We start from the raw sequence: 25,523 nt of genomic DNA, 5'->3' as shown, positions 1-25,523 counted from the left end.
GTGATCAGGGACTCCATGACTTTAGTCTTAGCAATGACTGCGGACGGCTGGTCTGTGGAATTGCTTTGTATAGCCAACACAATGCTGTAGGATGGATTGAATGGATTTGTTTTTCTCCAGTTTTCCAGTTTTCAACATTCGCCAAAATCTTGTCTCTCCTCCCCTGCCCCTTCAATCCCTGCAGGTACCCTGGCTACTAACTGCTTTCTTGACACTATGGTTATTTATCCAGTACTGTCCATTCATGCCCTACAGTTTTCTCTTATCTAATTCTTTTTTTTTAAAAGACTTATTTATTTATTTATACAAGCACTGGGTACAGTCAGAAGCGCGGGAGGGTGAGAGAATTCACCAGAGCCAGAGCAGGGAGCAGAACAGGCAGAAGGACCAAAGTTCACTGCTGAGGGGAACAGCAGGCAGGGCAGGAGAGGTCTGCGCACCATGTGGGACCCTCGCCCCGAGGCTGGGTATTGAACCAACTGCGGGCGACATGCTGCAGAGCTGCGGGCAGCTTCGCAACCCAGTGCTCAACTGCTGCGCCACCGAGGAGGCCCTCGGCCCTCTTATCTAATTCTACCAAGGTTTGTTCCTTATACCCTTATGAGTAATATGATTGTCTGCTGGTGAAGCCCTTCCTTTCCCCCAAAGCTACTAATTTTTTGGATTACCAAATTCTTTTCTAGAGAGGTATAATTTGCATTTATACTGGGAAGATCTGAATTAAACAAAAAATAATTAATTTTGTTTACTACAGTATTTTTAAAACTAATCTGACCTTTTATATAATGAGTCTTTTATTAAATGAGTGTTTAGTTGTATCTAGAATAGCCATTTTCAAAGTGTGGTCTGGGAATGCTGAAGAGTGTGGGATCCTGTCAGGGGTTCTGTAAATTCAAAAGTATTTCATATTAATAAAAAGACATTTTTTTATTCTCATTCTTTCAAAGTTGTACAGTGGAGTTCCTTAGAGATTACATGATGTGCAATATTGTAGTAGATTAGATACAGAAGTGGATATGAAGAGCTATTAAGTCACATAATAAAGAGATTTGAAAAAATGTAAAACTGTTATTCTCTCTACTCAAAATCCGCTTATTTTTAAAATAAAATTCTACTGTTAATATGCTAATAAGTGAAAAATTTCTCACTTTGGATTTCCAGCATGCCAAATATTAATATAACTCATATCAACAAAAGCTCATAGAAGCTTTCATTAAATTTTAAGAATGTTAAGGAGTCCTGAGACCAAAGAATTTGAGAACTGCTGATCTAGTAGAATGATTGGTAGTAGATAACTATTATTTTTGCCTGCTTAGCTGTCTGCTTAGCAGCATGTCAATTCCTTATCTTTTTTATATCTGCTTTATAAGTTTTTATAAAAGATTTTTATTTTTATTTTTTATGCATACAAGAATTGCGGTACAGTCCATAGGTGTGGGGATGTGGGGGTGGTGAGAGGATTCACCAGAGACAGAGCGGGGAGCAGAACAGGCAGATCTACTGAAATCCACTGCTGAGGGGAGCAGTGGGTGAGACAGGAGAGGTCTGCTGTGCCATATGTGGGTCAGCTCCCTGGCTGGGGCTTGAACTCAGGCCAGGCTGCAGCAGTGATAGCATGATAGCACTGAGACTTAACCCCTATGCCACAAGGGAGGCCCTGCTCTTTAAGTTTTAAAATGATCTTTGTGCTCCTTGTAGCCCCTGAGATTGGGTTATCTCAACCCTTTGGCTCAAGCAAAAGGCATTTGATTCAGGTTTGTAACCAGCCATGCCTGAATCTAGACCTAATCTATACCTTTCAACTACATGAACCAGTAAAAATTCACTCGGGTTCAAAAGAATCACTTACTAATATACTGAAGTATCAGGAATAGAGTTTGAGAAATGATCTAATCATTGTATTGTTTGCATCTAAATATTAACAGAAAAATGAATCTTCAATTTTATTATTTATTTATTTGTTTATTTATAGATTTATTTTTATGCAAGAACTGGGGTACAGGCCATATGTACAGGCAGGAAGGTGAGAAGATTCACCAGAAACAGAATGGGGATCAGAACAAGCAGACTGACAAAATACACTGCTGAGGGGAGCAGCGGGCGAGACAGGAGAGGTCTACCACACCATGTGGGACCCTCCCAGCCAGCAGGGATCAAACAGGCACTGCAGAGGCTGCAGACAGCTTCACAGCATGGGGCTCAACCGCCTGTGCCACCAGGGGAGGCCCTTCAATTTTATTTTTGGTCTTGGCATCTATTAATATATGTTAGCTTACTAGGGTTTGGACCTGTTAATTTGTGATTTTGGTAACTAACTGCTGAATTGATACATAAATATAATAATACATGTTAATGAGTTTGCAGTAAATAAGATAGATATGTCCCACTGGGAATATATATTAAACCCTTAATTATAATAACACAGTCATCCTCTGCCGAAGATAGCTCCCTAGTCACATCTCCCTGGGTGGCTATTATTCAGTGTCTAGCCTTCATCATAATTTACTCGAGGCCTTCTCTGACTCTCAGAATAGGGTAGGCCTCACTATGTATTATTACAGTGTTCTCATTATACTTGCACTTTGCCTTCAAAGCACTCATCACAATTTTAGTTAACAATTTGTGTGATGACTTGTTCAATATGTTTCCTTCCTGCTACAGTGTAAGTCCAGGTTTTATCTTGATTACCACTCAGTCCCTAAGATCCAGCTTAGTGGGTTCCCACAAATAGATTGATACGGTAAATGAGTGAGTGAATGAATGAATGCATGAGTGTTTTGATAGGAGCAGTTAAAGGGGCTGTGGCAGCATAAACAAAGGGAGCCAAACAATGGTCCAAACAGAGGTATAGACCTAATCTTTACGAGAACAGAGAAGGACACTGGGACAAGTGAGGAGGAGATGGGAGAGTAGTAGAGTCAGAGCTCCTATTTTTTTTTTTTTTGTTAAAGATTTATTTATTTATTTATATAAGCGCTGCGTACAGTCAGAAGCGCAGGAGGGTGAGAGAATTCACCAGAGCCAGAGCGGGGAGCAGAACAGGCAGAAGGACCGAAGTACACTGCTGAGGGGAGCAGCGGGCTGCAGGAGAGGTCTGCGCGCCATGTGGGATCCTCCTCCGATGGCTGGGGAGCAGCCAGGGATCGAACCGGCGCTACACAGGCTGCAGGCAGCTTCGCAACCCAGCGCTCAACTGCTGCGCCACCACGGGAGGCCCCAGAGCTCCTATTTGAAGCTGATATAGAAAAGGGCTCCAATCAGATTGTGAAGGACTGTTTGAAGTTTTTATCTTAAGGGCAGGAAAATGGTATTTTTTTGTTTAAAAACAATCCTGATCAGGACCTCCCTGGTGGTACAAGGGATTAAGATACAACCTATGAGGCTATCCGCAGCCACTGCAGCATGAGTTCAATTCTGGGCCAGGGAGCAACCCACATGGCGCAGCAGATCTTTCCTGACTCGCCCGTTGCTCCCCTCAGCAGTGCATTTCAGTTGATCTGCGTGTTCTGTTCCCCACTCTGTCTCTGGTATATCCTCTCACCCCCCGTACCTCTGGCCTGTACCCCAGTTCTTGTATGAATAAATAAATCTTTAAAAAAAACACACACACACACACAATCCTGATCAGTGTGTATGGAACAGTTTGGGGACAAGCAAGACTGGAAGCACTGGGACCAGTAGACAACATGATTAATTCCGATGAGAAGCTGTGAGGCTTGGACTGGCACAGGGGCAGAGGCTCTGTGGATTCCCTCACTAATTTTTTATTCAATGCATATTTATTGTCAACCTACTAAGTGTAGGTAGGCATTCTAGCAATATCTCAGGAAATGGGGATATAGAGGTGAGCCAGAATAAGTCCTTGAACAAATGGGGTTTATATATTATTTGAGGAGTGGATGTTGACAAATGAAAGAATGAATGAATGGTTGAATGTATGAATGAATGAGTGAATAAATAAGGCAGGAAGACTTATTACTACTTACGTAGCTACAGGTGGACTGACAGAGGAGTTTCCAGTTCCGCCTATGGAAGTCCAAATACAATGGGATGAATGTCTATAGGGTGTTAAAGGAAAATAAGTGCCACACATAGAAACGTCATCTGACACTGTGGCAAATAATACACAGTTTTCTCTCTGCACCTACTGAGTTCAGCATACCTGAACATGATTCAGAGATTTGAGAAAATTTGTAATGTGAGGTTCAAGATGTCATAGAATAAAAAAATATAGAAAATATTGAAAAAGGATTGGAAGGGGGCTGCAATAAAATCATGGTGAGTTTGGTCCTTATAATACATTTTAAAAGTCTTTGTTTCTAATAAGGATTTGAAAAAAGGATGAAATATCGAGCTGTTCCCAAAAGAAGCAAAAGGAATAGAGTAAGAAAACAATTACTTCCTGAAATTAACAAACAAAAAGTAGGAAGAGTCCAGCACTTCATGGAGTAAATTAATGTTAATTGTTCCTATATTGGAGCTTGAAGTATTTTTTATTTCCCTATCAACCTTGATATATATTCACATATAAATGCTAAACACATTTTTTGAGTTTGAACAAATCATTTCATTTGTACAGATGCTTTTAAAGCTCAACTGGCTGCTCTTCAAAATGTGCTGAGTTCTGAGTGTTCCATGAAGATTACAAACTTTAGTAATTTAGAGATGTGTCATTTGCAATCAGTCTTGCTTACAGAAATTCCCATTAGAGAACTGTGTAGAAAGAGGACACACACACACACACACACACACACACACCCCTAATAAAAAGTGGAAACATTCTAAGTGTTCAGAAGTGATTACATTGGCAGGCAGTTCCTTTCTACTGAAAAAGTATCAGAATCTGTGAGCAATGTTAATATTTCACTTTCTAATTAAGGGGCATAATTCTGAATAGAACATTTTTTAAAAGATTTATTTATTTATGCATAGAAGAGCTGGGGTACAGGTCAGAGGTGCAGGGAGTGAGAGGATTCACCAGAGACAGAGTGGGGAGCAGAACTGGCAGATCTACTGAAATAGACTGCTGAGGGGAGCAGCGGACTAGTCAGCTGCTCCCTGGCCAGCCAGGGATAGAATTTGTGCCACAGAGGCTGTGGACAGCTTCATAGGCTGCACCTTAACCCCTCGCGCCACCAGGGAGGCCCCTTTTAAGAAGGCCAGGGAAGTTTTGCTTAGCAAGGAAACTAACACTTAACTACAGTGTTGTCAGTTTTGTATAAAGCTCTTCTCTTCTCTGATTGTTGGTTGCCTAAGTCTAAGCTATACCCTTCTTATTTTTAGGCTACCGAAGGAAAATTACTGCCAAGCATAGGACTACTCTGAGGAATTCTGTAGGGAAGTAACATGTGGTCCTCTATATGAAGCTATTGGGTCATACCTCTTTCTGAACACTTCCCCTTTAAAGTTGGTACCCATAAGTGCTCTGCTGCCACAGTCAAAACCTGCTTCACTCAAAGCCACATTGAGGATTTAGAAACAGGAATTTGGGACGGAGATTCTGAAAATATTTGTCTGCCAACATACTTAATTAGGAACTTTCCATAGTGGCTGCAGCCTCAGGAGCTCTGAGGATGTTCCATTCTAATTCTGGTGGTGGTGGAGGAGGAGGGAGGTGTCCGTGGAAGGACCAGCGCGGAGAGGAAGCTAGAAGGCCCTTTGGAGATTACCAAGCCCAACATTTTAGGACCTAAACAGGAAACTGAAACTCAGGGATGTGAACTGCCTGAGGAGTATGTGTCATGTCACCTTTATTCTTTACTGGGGCAAACACCTGCCTCTTCCCCAGCCCATCTCTTGAACCTCAAGAGAGGCAGCTGAGGATGGGCCAGTGGCAGCTGGAACCACTGCAGCCAACCCACAGCCTCCTCCCCTGGGGGCCCCAATGGGGAAGAGACCATTCAATAAGAGTAAGAAAGAGAGGGAGGGCGAAAGGAAGGAAGGGGAGCCAGCCAGAGGTGGGAGTGGAAGAGGCAGCCTCGGCCCGGGCTGATTGGTTCCTGGGGCCAGCCCTCTCCAAGAGGTTTATAAGAGTTGGGGCAGCCGGGCGCCCTGCCCGCTGGTCCGCGCGCCGCAGGAGCACCACCCGACTCCGAGCACCCCACGTCGAGGTTCCCCTGGCCCTGCGCCGGCTCCACGCTGCCTCTGCAGTTGACTTTGGACGGCCCAGAGGAGAGAGAGCAAAGAGGGAGGCGAGCGCTGGAGCAAGCGGGCCGAGCGCCATGCGCCGCGCCAGCCGAGATTATACCAAGTACCTGCGCGGCTCCGAGGAGATGGGCAGTGGAGGCTCCGGCGCCCCGCACGAGGGCCCCCTGCACGCCCCGCCGACGCCCACCCAGCCCGCGCCGCCTCAGCCAGCCGCCGGCTCCCGCTCCATGTTTGTGGCCCTCCTGGGGCTGGGGCTGGGCCAGGTCGTGTGCAGCGTCGCCCTGTTCCTCTACTTCAGAGCGCAGGTGAGTGTCCGCCTCCCCAGGGGCGCGCAGGCGAGGCGCACCCGCCTCCTTCCTCTTGCACTCGTGGGAAACTGAGTCTGGCTGCCGGTTCCACTCCCCATACCTTACATATTCTGGAGAGTAAAGTGGCTAGAAGATAGAGTCCGGCTCGGGGCCAGCCCGGCGCGGGGTCGCGCGCTCTCGCCTCTGGCCTCCGCGCGCGCACCGGTGGGCTGGGAACTGAGGCTGAGCTCGCGGGACCTTGTGCTTTTGAATTTCCCCCCGCGAGACAGCATTGGCCGCTCGCCTCTTCTGGGAATGATTGTGCACTGTTCCCCCAGCCCCTTTCCATTTCTCAGAGCTAAGAAGTAGCTTATGTTCCTTTAGGGAAAAGAGCAAAAATAAGAGCCTTCACTTGGGCACCTGATGTTTTCCTTCCCAACTACAACCAGGAGGTTTTTGGCTCCTGGGACTGGCAGTTCTGCGACGGTGCTTGAACCGCTTGCAAAGCAGAAGGTCCAGGCGCGTGCCGTGCTGCCCTCCTTGCCAAATGCGCCAAATGAAGCGGCGGGTGTCCGGACACCCAGGGTCTTGGCTGTGGCCGTGTTGTTCCCGTGGTGTTCAGTTCGCCCTGGGTGCAGGAGAGGGAAATCCCCGCGTGCCTTTCTCCTGAGGTGTGTGGAGGAAGGAAGCAAGGTGTGTGCGTGTGCGCACGCGAGCGTGTGAGATGGTGGTGAGGTTCTTCCCTTGGAACAGCCTTGCTCCATACAACTAGCAAGTATCCGACCTTTTCAAAAATGAGGAAGATGGCTTGGAACTGCAAAGATAGTAGAACCGAAGGGGTAAATTTGTAATATTATGCTTTCTGGTGGTTTGTGCTCTTGTGTTTTCTTGGAAATTGCAGTGCAGTCGGTTGGATTCATTCAAATGTTCTTGTCTGGTGCTGTGAACTCTTTCTCAGAGGAAGTGGGGGGCTGACTGTGCATTTTTTTATGGGAAAAAAGAGTTGGGTTTGGACTTGGTTAGTTTTCAGACTCAAAGGTGATTACTAAACCAAATTGGATGCATCAAAACATGATACTGCTTGGTCCTACCAGTTTTTGGCATGTGCCAGAGTCTTGAATGACTGTTACTTTTTAATCATAGGCTTTTTGTTAAATATTCATTACCCAACTAGTTCTGGCTTACAGAACTGGTTTGATAATCTAAAACAAAGGTCTAAATACCATGTCCAATGCTTTGGAAAATATCTATTTGTATATTAATGAAAATAATGTCTACCTATTGAGATTCTTTTTTTTTTTCCCCAAAAGACAACTTTCCAGTGGTTTGCTTGCATCATAGGTTACACAAATCTATAGAAAGTGATGAAATGTTTTCCTTTCATTGGAGTATGCTGTGGTCAAAAGTGATGGTTCATCCGTTTTCCCTACCAGCTTGTTTTCTCTCTCACTTAATGCTTGTGTACGGAATATTGGCCCTGCCCAGAACCCTATTAATTGCTATGGAATATCGGTTAAGGGTCATTTACTCAATGTGCAATGTGCACCTACTATGTTCATGGCACAATGCCAGGTAATGGAGGCACCCACAACAAAGGCTGCAAATTCTCCCTCCTAGGAGAGAGCAGAATTCAGAAAAGGTCAGAAGATGTAGTAGTTCTTTACCTTTTATCTTTTCTAACACCTTGGGGGGATGGCATTTACATAGCACTAATAATGAAGTGCATGCATGTTCTGTGCTGAAAGAGCAGAGGGAATGAATGGCTCTGGGAACCAGGAGCTGCTTTGATTGGTGGAAGCTTGGGAAACCAACAGAGACTTGTAGGGAAGAGTGACTTGCTGGACTCTTATCATAGTTTTTCCTTAGGCAGTCTGGATATTAATGGTCTGATATGCTGAGGAGTCTAGCCTTCTGATGATCACATAACAGAGCATCACCTTAGCAGTCTTGATGTCACAGGAATAGCGAAATTCTCAAAACTCTCCCAAAGTAAACATGTAAGTTAGTAAGCCTACCTAGAAATTGTTCATTTGGAGAATATAATGTTAATAGATTTTGGGGTATAATTTTCCTAAATGCTATGATGATTGGTTTTTCTAAGACTATGCAAAATATATTAGCTATTACTTTACACCCAATTTTGTACTGCATTTTTAAAAGGTCATATCTTTTAGTAAAGAAGTGATATTAGGAACAGTCTGTTAACAGCAATAAGTCACTAGATCTCATAGCATTTTACTAAATATCATATCTACATTTGTTGGTTTGATTTCTGAAGGCATCCTAATCATTTAGAGATAGTCTGAAGTAGTGAACACATGGAATGCTGTTTAAAAATAACAGGAGGGGGGTGGTTTGGAAAGTGGTTGCTTATAAGAATTCTTATAAGATTGGTTGCTTATAAGATTGGCCATCTGTTGGCAACTGATGGAACTTGGGGATGGGTATGCTCTGTAATTTGGGAGGGGGGTTCCCGCTACAGTTCTTTCCACTTTTATATATGTTGGGAGCCTTCTTCCAAAGTTCTAGCAGAGAATAGACTCAACTGATCTGTCACTGGTTTCATATTTTCATTTATATCAGCTTCCTTGGATTAGAATTTGTTACCAAATACTAGATAGCTTTTGATTTCTGCTAAAGTTGTCGGTCAACTACTAGGAGTGCAGAAATACATTTGAATTAGAATGAAATCATCTGGTATCAGGTGACACAGTTGCAACTTGCAGTGAAAATGAGAAAAGGAGCCAGTTTCATTGCGGTTTTTTTTGGGGGGGGAGAAGGCAGCTATGCAAATCCTTAAGTAAAAGTAGTTTAATTTAGTTTTAAGTACATTAGAAGAACATCCAGAATAGTATAAAAATTTCAGTGACTTTCAAAAACTTTCCCCTTCTCAACTCACATTTGAATAGTTAAAAATGAAGCAGGCTCCTGAATGCAGATTGCCTGTGCCTGGATTAAAAAAACAACTGTGCTAGATCCAGTGTAGATTGGCTTTCCCCAGGCCAACCTTGCCAAAGAAAAAATAGCGTGTGGCTTTTGCTATATATTTACCACATAGTGTTCATACTTTGGTTTACAAAGGGTGGAAAAAAAAAACCCTTCCAAAAAGTTGTTTGTAAAATTTGTGTGTGCTTTTTCAAAAATCATCCATAGAACCATATTCAAAGTTTAGAGTTTAGCTACCAAGATAAGCTTTTCAGAAAACTCAAGCTTTGTTGTCCTTTTAACTCCTCTCCCCAGTTCCCCCAATATGCCTACTTCAACCTCCCCGACTGCTATACCCAGGAGAGCAGTCACTGCAGAAAATCTGATGTAGCGGGGTGCAGGCCGCTTGTTTGGAAAAAAAAAGAGAGAGAGAGAGAAAGAAAAAACAGATAACAGAGTACAAATGTCAAACATCCTGCCTCATTTAACCATACAAATGATTAATTTCAAGGAAGTAAAACAAAAAAGACAGTTCATTTCTTATGAACTACATCATCTGATAAATGCGTTTTAAAAGTTCATTTTAAATCAGATTGTCAAGATTTATTTGATGTTTTAGACATTTCCAGGTACAATGAATTCATTTGTAACTCAGTTTACTGTGATTTTTGGGTGCAGTTCTGTGTCCTCTTGAATGTAAGTTCCATGGAGGTGAGGACAAACTTACTTTGCTCACTCATTCCTCGCATCTAGCCCAGGACATGGCATGTTCAATTTACTGAAAAATGTTTTTGAATTATTTGCAGCACTAAAACTATATCCATTTTTTTAATCTGTAGTATGCAAGCTATAGTCAGTAGCTAAAACAGACTGAAAACTATCATTTTTCAGTCATGCAAATTCTCTATCCATATTGCTGCATTTAAGGGGACAGGTTGCTGGGCAGGAGCTCCATTCATCAAATCACTCAGTGTGGACTGTGGTGTGTCCAGCACCAGTCCCACTGCCTGCCTTGCAGCTCCTCCAGTAGAGAGACCACGGGAGCAAAGACCCGCATTCATCTCTGTGTGTGTTTGGCCCAGAACTCCTGTGCCTGCCTCTTCTCCCCCGTTTCTTCTGGTCTCCATTTTCAGAACAGAAAGGCTGCAGAGCACTGTAAGAATAAAGACTTGGTTGTAGCTTTAGAAGAAATTTCTAAGATATGATCAGTCTTTCAGTGAGCAAAGTGAATGAGTACATCAAAATTGATGATGCCATGTTTTCATGAGTTCTTTTGGGAAAACAGTTGGTTATTTTCATGTGTTTTATCTCTAATGTTATTTCCCAAAACAGCAGTTCTCAACTGCACATTGGAAACACTTGGGGAAAGAGTCACTGGCACTTATGCCTATGGGTATTGGTTACATCGCCTGGGGGAGTGGCTGGGAGTAGGGAGTGGGGGTACAAGGAGGCTGGGGGCAGAGCTAGAGGGTGAATTCAGGGTATGAATATTTTTCAGAGAGGGGATAAAATCTTTGTGTTGTTTTTCTTTGCATCAAATCATTAACCTTAATTAACAGTTGCAGTAGTTTTATACTAGTAGGTATTACTTGTGAAAAACATTTTTAATTGGTATCTAAGGAAATCTGAGTTATTTTAATGGCTTGGAACCTATATTTGTTTGAGAAGCATTACGTCTCAAATGTACTGTGTCAGAATCTGCTGGGATCTGGTGAGAATGCAGGTTCTCAGTAGTGCACTAGGCGGGGCTGAGATTGTGTTTCTCACAAGCTCTGCAGGATCTCCTGATGCTGCAGGTGCTTGCATGACACCTTCAGTAGCAGGATTAGCTGCTGCTAGGTGGCACGTAGGTGGCATTTAGCTTGTCAGCAGGACAGAGCTTACCCAATTTTAGGGTCCCCAGGCATTTCCCCATCAATACCACATTGTTCCTGTAGTTCAGAAGATTTCTGGGAGTGAGCCAGCTGTGGCCTTTGCCCAATTCTTCTTTCAGGAGGTCTGAACCCAATCACCCTCTGTATAAGTTGCCCAGGCTACTCTGGTTTTGTGGGATACTTATTGGCATGAGTGACGTTTTACTGGGAAAAAAAAGTGTGTGATTGAAAGTTTGCTTTTTATTAAAAACTCACATATCCTGATTCCTATTACTTAAAGAATATATGAAAAACAAATAGGCATTGCCAGTAGTTTTTTTTTTTTTTTTAAAGATTTATTTATTTATTTATACAAGCACTGGGTACAGTCAGAAGTGAGGGAGGGTGAGAGAATTCACCAAAGCCAGAGCAGGGAGCAGAACAGGAAGACTGATGAAGTACACTGCTGAGGGGAGCAGTGGGCACGGCAGGAGAGGTCTGTGCGCCATGTGGGACCCTTGCCGGGGCCTGGGGTTCGAACCGGCACTGCAGAGGCTGAGGGCAGCTTCGCAGCCCAGTGCTCAACCACTGCGCCACCGGGGAGGCCCGTCACTGCCAGTAGTTTTGCTTCATGTCTGATACCTGTCCATGATTACAAATAACCCACATATGTGCAAAACTGGAGTAGTAAAATTCGTACTAATGGGGATACATTTGTCGAAAAGCTGTCATTTTGTGTTAAGATTTTCAGAGATGGATAGCGTACGCTCCACCTACCTCTGATGAGTGGTTAATAAGCCTGCATATCTTTTTTCATTACTTTTTAAAAGATAATTAAACCAGGGAAAAAGAGACTTGGTATTAATTGACTGAAATTTAATTATATAATTTTCCCGTTTGTTTACACCTACTGATAAGCAAACACACGTCAAAAACCTTGAATTTTTCTTTTTCTTTTTATTGAAGTATCTTTGGCTTATACCCTTTTTAATATTTTGACAGTATAGGATTCCCCCCTCAGGTGTCCTCACTGTGGCCCTCCTACACTGAAGCTGCCATAGTCCTACATTATAGTTCATTGTGCTCCCTGCTCTCCACCTCCTTCTCTGGATGCCTCAGCTCTATGGTCAGGTTTCAAGAGCTGGTTTTAAAGTTTGTCTTTGTCTGACCCTTTGTTTGAACCTTGGATATTTGAAAGAAGAGGACAACAAATTATGCTATTATTATGAAAACAGTTGATAGCTATCTCTACCCCCCACCTGGCAGTTGAAACCACTACAAAGGCATGTCAAAACCCCAGGAAGAATAGGCAGACAATTTGAAGAAAAGAGTAGTACTTTAAGAAATGCAGATGCTGGCACCCATTTCTACCAGGTGATTAGCTAATAACTCAGTGGTGATGTTTTGGGTGGAGAGTCTCTTAATGCTACAAAAATTTTAGCATCTCCCCAGCAAGTAACCATATGTGTGGCTCACTTCATGCTAATGTGACTTACATTCCCAGGCAGAGATCCCACGTGACAGAGGTACCAGTCCATGGAGAGAAATGCAGAGGAGAGGTCCAACCAAATCTTTTTTTTTTTTTAATTTTTTTTTTTATAGAGGCATGTTTTATTTATTTATTTGTTTGTTTGTTTTGTTTTATACATGCACTGGGTACAGTCAGAAGCACGGGAGGGTGAGAGAATTCACCAGAGCCAGAGCGGGGAGCAGAGCAGGCAGAAGGACCGGAGTACACTGCTGAGGGGAGCAGCGGGCGGCAGGAGAGGTCTGCACGCCATGTGGGACCCTCCTCTGGTGGCCGGGGAGCAGCCGGGGATCGAACTGGCGCCGCTGAGGCCGCGGGCAGCTTCGCAACCCAGCGCTCAACCGCTGCGCCACCGGGGAGGCCCGGTCCAACGAAATCTTAGAGAAATTATGCTTATGGCTCAGCTTTTTGCTGATGGCTCAGAAATGATGCTTAGCTTTCCTATGGGACTAGGAAGTGGAATTCTCTCTCCCTTTTTCAGCTGATTAAAATGCAGATTGTTGAAGGGAAATGGCCAGATAAACAACATGGCTACAGATGGTGTCAATTTCTTCAGATTTGTGAAGGCTTCGTGCTTTGAGTAGACAGTTGACTTTCATAATCCCAGGTAGCATGCTACATATGACATCAAAACAGAAGCATTTTCTACCTGCCTTGACCACACATTGATTTCCTTGGCCCCCTCCCCTTCATGAGAAGTCTTGGTACTCCAGATGATTTTGATAATTTCCCATGAATCACATGTGCACATTTGTATTGTGGATGACCAGCTACTCATGAAAATGTGTTAGAAGTAATGTTTTCACCAACTTGAGGATAATTGTTTTAACTATTAATCATTGGCAACATAAAGACTCTTGCAAGAATCATTTTTTGTGCTTAAGTCACATTTTATTTTATTTTTTTAAGATTTATTTATTTATGCATATAAGAACCGGGGTACAGGTAAAAGAGGTGTGAGGGGTGAGAGGATTCACCAGAGGCAGAGTGGGGAACAGAACAGGTAGATTGACTGAAATGCACTGCTGAGGAGAGCAGTGGGCGAGACGGGAGAGGTCTGCTGCGCCATGTGGGTCACCTCCCTGGCTGGGGATAGAACTTGTGATGCAGTGGCTGCAGTTAGCTTCATAGTGCTGCATCTTAACCCCTTGCACCACAGGGAGGCCCCATTTTATTAAGTAGCAGAATGACCAATGATAACCACTCTAACATATTTCCATTTTTTTCCTCAGATGGATCCTAATAGAATATCAGAAGATGATACTCACTGCATTAATAGAATTTTCAAACTTCATGAAAATGTAGATTTGCAAGATATGACTCTGGAGAACCAAGACACAAAATTAATACCTGATTCGTGTAAGAGAATTAAACAGGCCTTTCAAGCGGCTGTGCAAAAGGTGAGTTCATGTCACTTCATAAGTCAAGGGCCTTGCTGACTCTCCTAATACTGGAAATTAAAACTGGTTAAATACTTTTGGTGCTCTTCTTTTTAGTTTAATAATTTATAAAGAGCTAAATAGAATTTTTAAAAGGGACTAGCAGAAATCTTTGGAAGCTGGTAAAGTTGATTATGGTAACAGGGGACACTCATGCAAATATTCCTTTCTCTCTCTCTCTTTCATTTTTTAAGAGAAGGATTTTACTTCACACTTGGAAGAAGCTCAGAGATGGTTTGCGGTAGTCCAGTTTGCTGCTTTGCATTCCCTGACCTAGAAACCATGCTCTCAGTTCACAGAACTCTCTGATAGCTGTTCCCTTTATATTTGGTTTTGTAATGCTGGAATCCCCTAGGGCTCTGTTGAGAATAATTGTAACTGGTCTATGGTTGTCATCTGTGGTGAGGAGGTAAAAAGGCAGAGCAGAAAATGGTGTGGTGGGTGAGATGGGAATTCTGTGTCTCTTTTCTCATTTTCTGAGAGAGCTCAGTGAGAAGATGAGATGGGCGCAGAGAAAACCAACAACTTCTCTTTCACCAACAGTCTCAAGAAATACTTATTATAGCTATCACACATTTTCCTGGATACATTCACTTGAGAAGCCTGCAGCCTTGGGTTTATTTTATTTACTGATTCCCCATAAAACTTGGTGGTGGAATCCTAGCAGTGACTACAGTGTGTGCATACCTGCATGCATTGCACACTAACTTGCACATCTGCATGGGTTTTTGCATCCACTCAGGCATCCCAACTCCTATGCTGCTGCTCTTGGACAATGGCTCAGGATCTTAGAGTAAATCTAAAGTCCTTCAATTCCTAAAATCCAAATCAAAATTTTATTTAGTTTTAAAAATTCACATATAGTGATAGCTTTTTTTTTTTTATTAAAGATATGTATTGGAGTAGAGGTAGGGAGACAGAACTTTTGTAAAACTCTTAAAGTTGATGTTTGATGTATTTTATCAAATCTAAAGTGTCATCAGTTTTCAAATCACTTTGTTATTTTATGCATCACAATGAAAGAAGAAGTGTAGACTATAAACTTAAATGTGATCGTCATAGGTTCTAAGTGTGTCTTAATTTCAGAGTTACTAGGATGTGAAAAACAAGATCATTATGGAATTAATGAGGTACACATTGCTCTAGGATATGCAAAAAGCATATTGCTTTTTGCAAGTATTACGGCTTCATTCTGACTAGCGTATAGATGCTTAGCTTTGTGCAATAGATGTATATTTTAAAATATGGTTTCTTAAATTTTTGGTAATTATTTCATCTTATGTTACAGTTGTTCTCTATAGCAATAGCAGTTTTTCTCATCTATTTCTTCTTGTTGCTTTATATTTCATTGTCACTAGTCTGCTAATTATCCAATCTCCCAAATGTTGAAGACTCTATCTATAAACAACTATTTACATGTACCAGAGGTAATCAGTTTAGGACTGAACCCCTAATTAACATAATTTTGGTTAGGTAAATAATTATCTCCTAATTTTCTGCTTACACCAACTCATCTACTTAAGATAAAGAGACAAAATTTTAATTTCATTGATGTCCTGGGGCTTTTCTAGAAAAGTAAATAGGCAAGATCAACCAAGATGATTTTGAAAATAAATAATAATTAAGAAGAAAAGATGCTATTAAAATTTACTTGGTGATGGATGAGTGAAACACGTGCAAGTGTCGAGATGTGAAGCCACACTCCTGATATTATATGGGTCTGTAAGCCAGTGGTCAGTAAAGTTTGATTGAAAAAGTAGTGAAAGATAATTTAAATTTAAAAACATTTACTTGTGAGAATGCAAGGGTTCAACTCCATAGATCAAAGGAGAAAAACATTATTATTTCTGATAGTGAGAAATGATTGACAACATTTTGCATAAATTTCTGTGATTGGAAATCCATTAGAAAATAGAAGTAAGTGACCTCTTGATATTGTTCTAAAGAGCTCAAACTAAATGTTAGCTAGTGGTGAAAAATAGTAGCCTTTCTCTAAAGTCAGGAATATCATAAGGATGTCTACTGTCTGCACATTATTTAACATTTTTCCAAATGTGTTAGCTAATGTAATTTCATCAAGAGAATAAAATAAGGAAAAGTAAAAGTGAGAGGCGAGGGTGGAATTTTCGCGTGATATGATTATATTTTTGGAAAATGAAAAGGAAACTGAAAGACTACAAGCAGCATAAATCAGTTTGTAAAAATTAATAAAAATCAAAAGCTTCTCTATTTTAAACAATACTACAAAACACAAATAAATGATTCCACTCTTATTTTTTAAAATCCTAAAAAAACTTAACAAAGAATTGAAAAACTAATGGGAATAAAACTAGGAAACTTTATAGAGGCACTTGAAATAGGACTGGATAATGTAAAGGCATAACCATGCAAAGTCATGAAAATCATCCTAATATAACTTGAGCAAAGGCTTGAAGACAAATTCATAGCAGAGAACAAACAGTTAACAGTGAACCTTGAGTATGTGCATGAATGTGCATTTCATATAATATAATAAAAAGGTATTCTAAATAAGTGGAGATAGTTTGAATTATTCAAAATGATTTTGAGCTAATTTGTTTGCTTTTTAAAAAAGATTTATTTATTTATTTTATTTATACAAGAGCTGGCGTACAGGCCAGAGGCGCGGGTGGGTGAGAGGATTCACCAGAGACAGAGTGGGGAGCAGAACAGGCAGAAGGACCGAAAAACATTGCCGAGGGGAGCAGCAGGTGAGACAGGAGAGGTCTGCCGTGCCATGTGGGCTGCTCGCCGGCCTGCCGGAAATCAAACCCGTGCTGCAGAGGCTGCGAACAGCTTCCCAGTGTTGCTTTCAACCGGCTGCACCACTGTGGAGACCCTGTTTGCTATTTTAAAGAGTGGCATCCTCATGTCCTAAGTGAAAACAAATTCCAGATGGAGAGGGTAATTGGTGACCAGTCACTACTCGCGTAATCCTACATCACCTCTTTTGCCCCTACCTGCCCCATCACAACTGCCTTTGAACTTTCTAAGAGACTACCCAGACAGTAAAATAAACAAATTTGAACTTAGAGAAGTTGATGAGGAAGAGGGCGGGTGATTCACTCTTTTAGGGAGTCTTTTGGAAACATCGTGCCTCATTCCAAATGAGTGGCACTAATTATGAGAGATTCAGTCCCTGGCAAGCCAGAAAGGGGAAGATTTCTGAACAGACAAGAGTAGTCAACTTCTCTTATTAAAGAACGCAATTTTAATTATACGAAGAGATTAGTATGACTTGTAGGATGAGTAGAACTTTATTTCATTATTTACACATTTGTATTGTGTTATTTTACCTATTTTAAAGAATAAGGAGCTGTCATAATATCCCAGTCTGTTTGGAGGTGGACAACACCATTGCTTTACCTAGACAAGAGGCTCTTTAGGAAGAAGAGTATTATCCAGACCTTATCATTAGAATTAACCCATGTTTGTTAAGTGCACATATTATGCTAAGCACTTGCCATAGCTTCTCCTGTCTCCAAGGATTTACTCTTCTCTCCCCTTCACCAAACAATGATTTGTCAAATGTGTTCTCCTTTGATGCGGATTATTTGTTAATGTGACTTTCTATTCATCTTGCCAAAGCAATCAGATTTCTCATTTCTTGTGCTTGTACTGAAAATAGGGTGGGTGGATGTATTAGCCTTTCATAACTAAGTTTGGATTTTAATTTTAATTCTAATATAGCTATTGTGTGAACCCATAAAACAAAGTTACAGGTGTGGCCGCAATCATTATTGAGAGATCAACCCATCCAGTGGTAACAAATGCTAGACATAAGCACAATATCACATTATAAGTGTGCAAAAAATGGTGTTTACCCAGCCTGTCTTTGGTCAGACAAGTAATGCTGTTTTTTCTCCCTTTTTTTTTTTTTTTTTTTGGTTTGTGGCTGGATTTTCTTGGCTTCTTTTCCCCTTTAACACAGAACTCCGAAACCCTTTTAGTGATCCAGCCCTACCAACCACAATTTACAAAGTCTATCATAACAGTCTGTGACAATAAAGAAAACACTCGGGCAAATATGGTATCTAATTTATAAAGTAATTCCTGTATCCAGCTCTGGAAGCCTTTCTAGCATCTGCCAGCGTAAGGAGCAGTGAGCTTGGCCTTAGCAGGGCCTGCCCTGTGTGGCAGGAAGAACACTTGACCCTCAGCCCTCCTGGCAAGTCTTTGTGGAAAGCCATCTGTTCAGGCACGAAATGGACATTCTGAGCATTCAGAGCTGTGGCTCTACTCGAATTCAGGAGGCCAGATTGTTGATTTCACATTGGGCATCTGTTAGTGAAAAACTCCTGAAAGTTAATTTCAAAGCTATATGAAAAAATGATATGCAGGAGGGAGCTCAATCTACAAATTACAGAAATCACTTTGCTCTCCAAAGTGGATTCAGAATGCATTCAAGATGACCCCCTAGGATCTGGGAAGGAAACGCATGGACTTAGATGTATATGTATTTTTTAACATTAGCTTTTAAAGTTGTGTTTCTTGACTATTTCATAATGTATCTAACATACAAAATATTTTTCGGTATTTAGATAAACGTTTGTTTGTGAGTATTAAATATTTTAAAGAGCCGTACAATTAGAAATGTCAAGACACTGTGAACTGTAGCTGAGGGTTCCATCAGGACAAGGAAGTGGCCATTTTACTCACATTTAAATATATCATGTTCAAGAAGGAAAGAAAAGGACAAATAAGTGATTGATGGCTTCTTGAACTCTGTAAGCTGTTTTTAAATAAAGTGAACATCAGCCAACTCATAAAGTCATTCAGAAAGTTATAAGCCTGATTCTCATTTATCTGATGTCTGACCAGTGTTACAATTGATAGTTATTAACATTGCAACCTGAGGTAATAATAATGCCTCCACACTTTAACAACACAGGCTAATTTTTGCACACTTCCCTGCAAACTCTAGAGGCAGGGAAGAGTATGAGCTAAAATCAGGACTCTGGCTTCTTACAGAACTATAATATTATAAAATGCTCTAATTTCTCTCCACAATGTGGTAAGTCAAATGATGATAATAACTATCAAATAGCTATCTTGTTGGCATATTCTTGACTAATTATTTGTGGATTAGTAAGCTTCTGAACCTTCAAATGGGAAATGGAGGATTAAGACCAGAACCACGGCCTCCCCAGTGGCACAGCGGTTGAGCTCTGGGTTGCAAAACTGCCTGCAGTCTGTGCGGCTCTGGTTCAGTCCCCTGGCTGCTCCCTGGCCACCAGAGGAGGGTCCGGCATGGTACACAGACCTCTCCTGCCGCCCTCTGCTCCCCTCAGCAGTGTACTTCGTTGGTCTGCCTGTTCTGCTCCCTGCTCTGGCTCTGGTGAATTCTCTCACCCTCCCGCACTTCTGACTGTACCCAGTGCTTATATAAATAAATAAATAAATAAATCTTTAAAAAAAAAAAAAAGACCAGAACAGTTATTATTGAGCAACTAATTCTTACCTGGAGTTTTAATTCCCATGGGAATCATTACATGCGTGGCCTTTTCCTCCTGCAGGATTCACAATATAAATGTAAAATATCCCATGTTATTAAGAATCCCCAAAGATGTGCTAATGTTTTGATCCTCAATGAAATGTTCACTCTTATTTGGCATAGTCTACGCTGCTGTAACAAAGAGACCTATATTGTTCTGTGAACGAAATAAGACATATGTTTTTTCTCTCATATGCAATAATTCAAAGGTCAATATCCGGGTCTAGCAGGGAGACTTCTCCATGCTCAATAGCTTCTTCCCACCTTTAGGCCCTAGTTGGCGTCTCCATTTGTTGTCATTTCCAGACAGTGGGAAGGGAGAGAGAAAAGCAAGGGCAGTACCTGGGAGTTGAGGCACCATCACTTCGAAGTGGCATCCTGTTGGCCAGAACTCACTCATAAGCCCTCCTCGTGTTGCAAAGGTGGCTAGACAATGTCCCCTTCTCTAGCTGAGGGAATATTTGCCAACCAAAGCTTCAGGAAGGGGCTTCCCAATAACTATCTGGAAAAGGAAAAGAATGTTTTCTAGTGAACAATGAGCAGTCTCTCATACTCACTAAAGATAGTGAAGGCAGGAAAATGGACTCACTATAGAGCAAGAGTTCTGCACACACAAAATCTATGAAAATTTGAATGGTTGAGATTTTGTTTTCTAAAGGACAAAATACTTCAGGATTATTTACACTGTAGGAGAGAGAATAGTGTACTCCTTTTTGAGGGACTTTCCAAGGGTTGTTTAGACATAAGCATCTGTGAGCTTAGAATATACCACTATATGACTATATGACTAACAGCTTGATTATTAAACTTGCGCAGTTGTTAGTAGGTTTTGTGCATTGAAGAATATTAATTTAAAACCAGAAAGTTCATCAGATTAGTGGTTGTTTTCTCTATATGTAAAGCTAATGTCTTAGAATTCCAGTGTCAATTATTACAAAATGCCTATTTTCATTTTTAAAACTAAAATACATAAGAAACCACTTAAATATGAATAGATCTTAACTGCTTATGAAATCATGATCATTGAGATTATGATACCACCATTATTTTTCATTTGCTTTTTAAACACACATACACAGCAAAACAAGGAGGGGGAAATTAAACCCCATTCATTGTCTCTTTGCCTTTGTATACAAGAGTATGTGTCCTAAGAAAGTTTCTTGTAAACCCACAAGGAAACTTGGGGTTTGGGGGCATTGATGTTCTCAAATCAAGATGTTAGTCATATAGTGGTTTTCAAAGGGATTTCATCTCTGTTTGCTATAACAGTTTTGGGAACTGCAATTCAATCAACCCTAATCATATCTAGCATTTATAAAAGCTGTCTTTATGGGAAAGTTGAAGTAAGACCCACAGAATTTTCCTACAAAACCAAGTCCAACTACAGCCATTTGGCCTACACTGGGCAGTGACTGTGACATATTCAATGCCAGGAGACCCAGGGCGAAAAGGACGAGAGTTTGCAGGAAGGAAATAACCAATGAGTAATGTCATCAGAGGCAGGCTTCTCCTCATGCTGGACATACTCCAGGATGGAAGAAAATATATTCTGGATTGATATTTTTAAAGAAATAGGAAACAGGAAGGACATACCTGGAAGAGGAGTAGGCATCTCACTGTGTGACATGGGGTCTTGAGCTAAGATTCCAAAAGTGAGTAAAACTGACCATCTTCGATTGGAGAGGATGGTAGTAAAGCACAGACTGGTGTCCTACCAGGAGTGACTTTTCCTGGGAGAAGGACAGCCTGTGTGATTGGAGAGAAGCATGTGCCTTCTCAAGCAGTTTCCAAAAGCTGCTCCATCTTGAAAATCAGCTGGAGCCCTTGTTTAAGTAAAAATAAAATACCGGAATCATCACAAAGGTTCTGATATGGTAGTTCCGGAGTAGACTCTGATTTTGGAAATCCTCCTCCTAGAAGAGCAGATCTGAAAGGCTTCAGAATGGGTCTTGATATAGATCCTGGGACCAAGTCAGTGTTTTAAGCATGCAGAGAAGAGTGAGAGTCACTGGTGTCTGCGGGAGCCTTTGGTCAATGAAATAACTATTTTGAGAAGACTAGAAGTGACTAGACAACAAATATTTGCTCGAATTTTTTGAGGTTCAGGATCTAGGAATGTGCCATTCCCACATAGCTTCCCCATCACTAGGATGCTACCCCAGCCCTCAGTCTTTGCCCTTGAAGAACACTAGGTGGTGATATAGTGATGGAGGAGGAGGAGGAGGAGAGAGAGAGACAGAGAAGGAAAGTGGAAAGAAAGAGACGGAGTGGAAACAAAGTGGAGATATGAAAGTAATAGTAGCTGTAGTAGTACTGGCAGTAGTAAAAATAATAGTTACAGATGGTAAGACTCATATTCACCAGATAGTTTTTGTAAATTTAGAATCTCTTCTCAGTGCCTAGACCTGCTTTGCATCTGCTCTACCTTTTTGTGGTGAATGTCAGCGTCATCATCTCCATTACATGAAAACGGAAGTCAGAAGGCGCTTTTACTCTTTTACCAACTCTCCAACTCACCCTCATCCTATGAGTCTTTCTTCCTTACAAAACCTTCGAATACTTCTCCCAACTGTGTCACTACAGTTGTCACCTAAATATTCCCATTCCCGTCTTTTCTTGCCTGGACAATTGCAGCTGTCCACCCACCGTGGCATGGCCCCGTGGCCCCTCATGCATTTTCTCGATAACTGTGTGACCTCTAAAATGCAAATCGGAACTTAGCACTTACTTTCCAATGTAAAATATCTTTCGGTGGAGCCCAGTAGCCATCAAGATAAAGTCTGAACTGCTGAACCTGTAGCATAGCCCTCTGCTCTGATACCCTCATTCCTAACTCTGCAGGGCCATTACCTCCTGCTCCATCTCCTCACCCCAGCCCAGCTTTTGCTCAGGGCACCCACAGTGAAGTGCTAGCAGTTCCCCTAATCTGGTTGCCTCGCTATGGTGATCGTAAGCATAGCAAGAGCAAAGAGAATCTCTGTCATGGAATCAGCCTTAGTGCCTCACAGGATGCCTGGCCCTGCTGCACCTGTCAGTCCACTTTGTGGGAAGGACAGATGAATGAATTGTGGCCTTTGATATGCCTTCCAGACCTTTCTTTGTGTGGTCAGTTTTCTAACTGTCATTCAAGCTCCAACTCTTTTCTGAAGGAGGCCCCCATCACACCCACCTTTGGGGTCAGAAGCCCCTTGTGTGCAGGCAAGAGGCTGCTTATTCATCCTGTCGTGGCCTGGACCACACTGCCTGACCTTGGGCTGACTCACTTGAGTGTGAGCTTTCCACGGACGTGGAGTGAGCTTTACTTTCTGTCCCCAGGTGGTGAAGGAACCGCTTTGCTGGACCTTGCCTACCATCCCTGCTCTCGGTCTCAGCAGGTGGCTGGTTGTTTAATATAGTCAGACACTGGTCTTGATATGACACTAGCCTTGTCAGACACTAGCCAGATTCATAATGGGTTGGAGTTGCTCCCATGTCAGGTATTTTTCCTGCTTCCCTCTTTGGAGCGTGAGTGCATTCCCCAACCTTAAGCCTGAGTGAGGATCTGTCTGGCGGTCCTGGTCCTGCCCCTCCCCTCCCGGTCTGCAGGGGCTGGTATTTCGGTTCCCCTGAGTCTTGTTCTCATGGATCAGAGATGTTGGATCAGAGATACTGGGACAGAGAGACTTGCGGGAGGGTCGCTGAGAGGAAGCCTTCCTCAGGAGACAGGCTTTGTGAATGTCAGCGCGCTGCCGGGAGAGGCAAGGTGGTCGTGTTATGTTTCTAGCGGCAGAGAAAGGCAGACATGGGTAAATAGCGTCGTCCGCCCCGGATGCCTCACTGCGGGTCCTCTGCCAAGCCCTCAGATTCCATTTTTTTTAACGAGTACCATGGAGCAAGACATTTTAAAATTGGGCTCTTTATGAAGACTAATACTGCTGTCAGAGGCTACTTTATGAAAGCCCGAGGGGACCTTTAGCTGTAGCGGAAGCTTCCTCATTTAAACCATGAAGGTTAAACAATAAAAACTAATTTTCTATTCCCAGCATAGCCATCCTACTGCCAAGGAAGCATCACTCAGCTTTAGGAAAACAAGGGTGCCCGATTCTTCAGCCCTGCGCTGGGTAGGGCACGTTACCTGTTTGCAAAGACATGTCTTTTGCAATCAGCGGACTTCCTTCGTGGACACTCTGCAGAAGTGGTGGTGTGGGGGTGGTGGCGGATTCGGCTAGGGGGCAAAGAGGTCGGGTGGTGGAGACTTGGGGCTCAAGTGTGCGGGCAGGTAGGATCCATGTGGACACTTTGGATTTGGATGAATGTTTTATATCAGTAGGTAATGAAAGAAATCAAGAATTTTAGGAATCAGAATATAAAGTCACCAACTGAAGTTGCAGGTGGCTCTGACATTTGGAATCAGTGGGGTCTGCGCCTTTTCTGCCAGCTCCTCTCCCTGCTCCCTGCTGGGCTTCTGGACCCCCTTTTTCTCACCCTGTCCCCGGCGAGCACATTGAGGAGCTGCCCTCCCTGGTCCCCCTAGCTGTGTCCCCGCGAGTCCTGGGCCTGGTGTCCTGTCAGGCTGTGCTCCAGGGGCCGAGCTGAAAAGCACCGTCTCCAGGTTGCCTTTCGTAACTTGCATTTGACTGACAGGACCCTCAATGGAATCTGCTTTTAAAGTTCTTCACTTTGAGGTGTTTTTATAGTGTCGCCATTAACTCTTCATAAAGAACTGGGGGGTCTCTAACTCTACCTTGTTGCATATACAGTGTTCCCCCATGCCCCGGAGTCGGTGAGGTGTGACCTCTATTCTTTTTTTTTTTTTTTTGTGACCTCTATTCTAAATCAGGTCTCTTAAGTTGCTGCACAGCTCCTGGAGGGTGCTCTTCCCGGCTTGTAATCCATGAATACCATGGAAATAAAATCTTGACAGTGAAAGATGAGCTATTGATAAGACCCTGACACACTTTTCTGAGGGGCCAGTGTACACAAAGTCCGTGTGAACAGGACGGCAGGAGACTTCAGGGAGAACCGACTCAGGGTTCCATGGCTGGACCCTCTGGGTGCCCTAGAGTCTCCTTAGGGATGGTGAAGTTTGTGGGTTCCGAGGAGAACTAGCAAGATTGCCCAGAGATGTAACCAGGTTTAATCATGCAGGCCCTTAGGCGGCCGGGTGAGGAATGTGGACTTGTTCCTGGGGTGCATGCGGGTGTTCAGAAAATGGACAGGCTCCCATGAGTGCTTCAGGGCTTTCAGAGTACCCCAGAGAGCAGCCGGGGATTGGTATGAGGAGAGCAGCAAGTAAGAGGCTATTCTTGTAATCCTGATGAGAAATGATGAAAGCTTGAAGGAAGGCAGTGGTCCTCTGGGTGGAGAGGAGGGAATGGATTTCTGAGTTATTTACAAGGTGGAAGTCTGCAGGACTTCTCTGCAGGAATAGGAAACTGGCTATTCATTTTCAGAAACAAGCCAAGTGTGGCATTCATGTGCTAACTCAGCTGATGAATACGCTATTCTTGTAACTAGGTTGGAGAAGAATTACATGAAGGATATCATTAAGATGTTAAAAAAGAATGCCTTACATATGTTAACAAGTGTATGAATTCAACAGTATATCTGGCAAACGGAGTGTTAAATCCTTGTTCAACCAGCCAGATGTCCCTGCACCTGCCACCGGTGTTGCAGAGGGAGGCATCCACCTGAGACCCCAATGGGGAGCTGGTGCCAGTGGTTTCAAAGTACCTGGATGTACAAATTGCTTCTTCTCTGCCCTGATTGACAGCTACCACCCGGGTCACACAATTCACATCACAGTACATGGTGAGATTTTCAGTCTGATAAACCCCAAATTCTAGCAACTTG

General features: G+C 42.5%; 1 protein-coding gene across 1 annotated transcript in view; it reads left to right on the top strand.

Annotated features, from left to right (window-relative positions):
- Nucleotides 1-6,221: 6,221 nt before the first annotated feature.
- TNFSF11 (TNF superfamily member 11) overlaps nt 6,222-25,523 on the top strand; it is a gene marked incomplete at both ends in the record, with an annotated part of 31,500 nt that continues 12,198 nt past the window's right edge. Inside the window, 2 exons of the mRNA XM_084235315.1 lie at nt 6,222-6,452; nt 13,973-14,140. Coding sequence (XP_084091441.1) covers nt 6,222-6,452; nt 13,973-14,140 — 399 coding nt within the window. The remainder of the gene's footprint in view (nt 6,453-13,972; nt 14,141-25,523) is intronic.

Source organism: Talpa europaea (assembly GCF_964194135.1).
Source record: "Talpa europaea genome assembly, chromosome: 6".
NCBI classification, from domain to species: Eukaryota; Metazoa; Chordata; class Mammalia; order Eulipotyphla; family Talpidae; genus Talpa; species Talpa europaea.
This window is presented reverse-complemented; position numbering and strand designations above follow the sequence as displayed.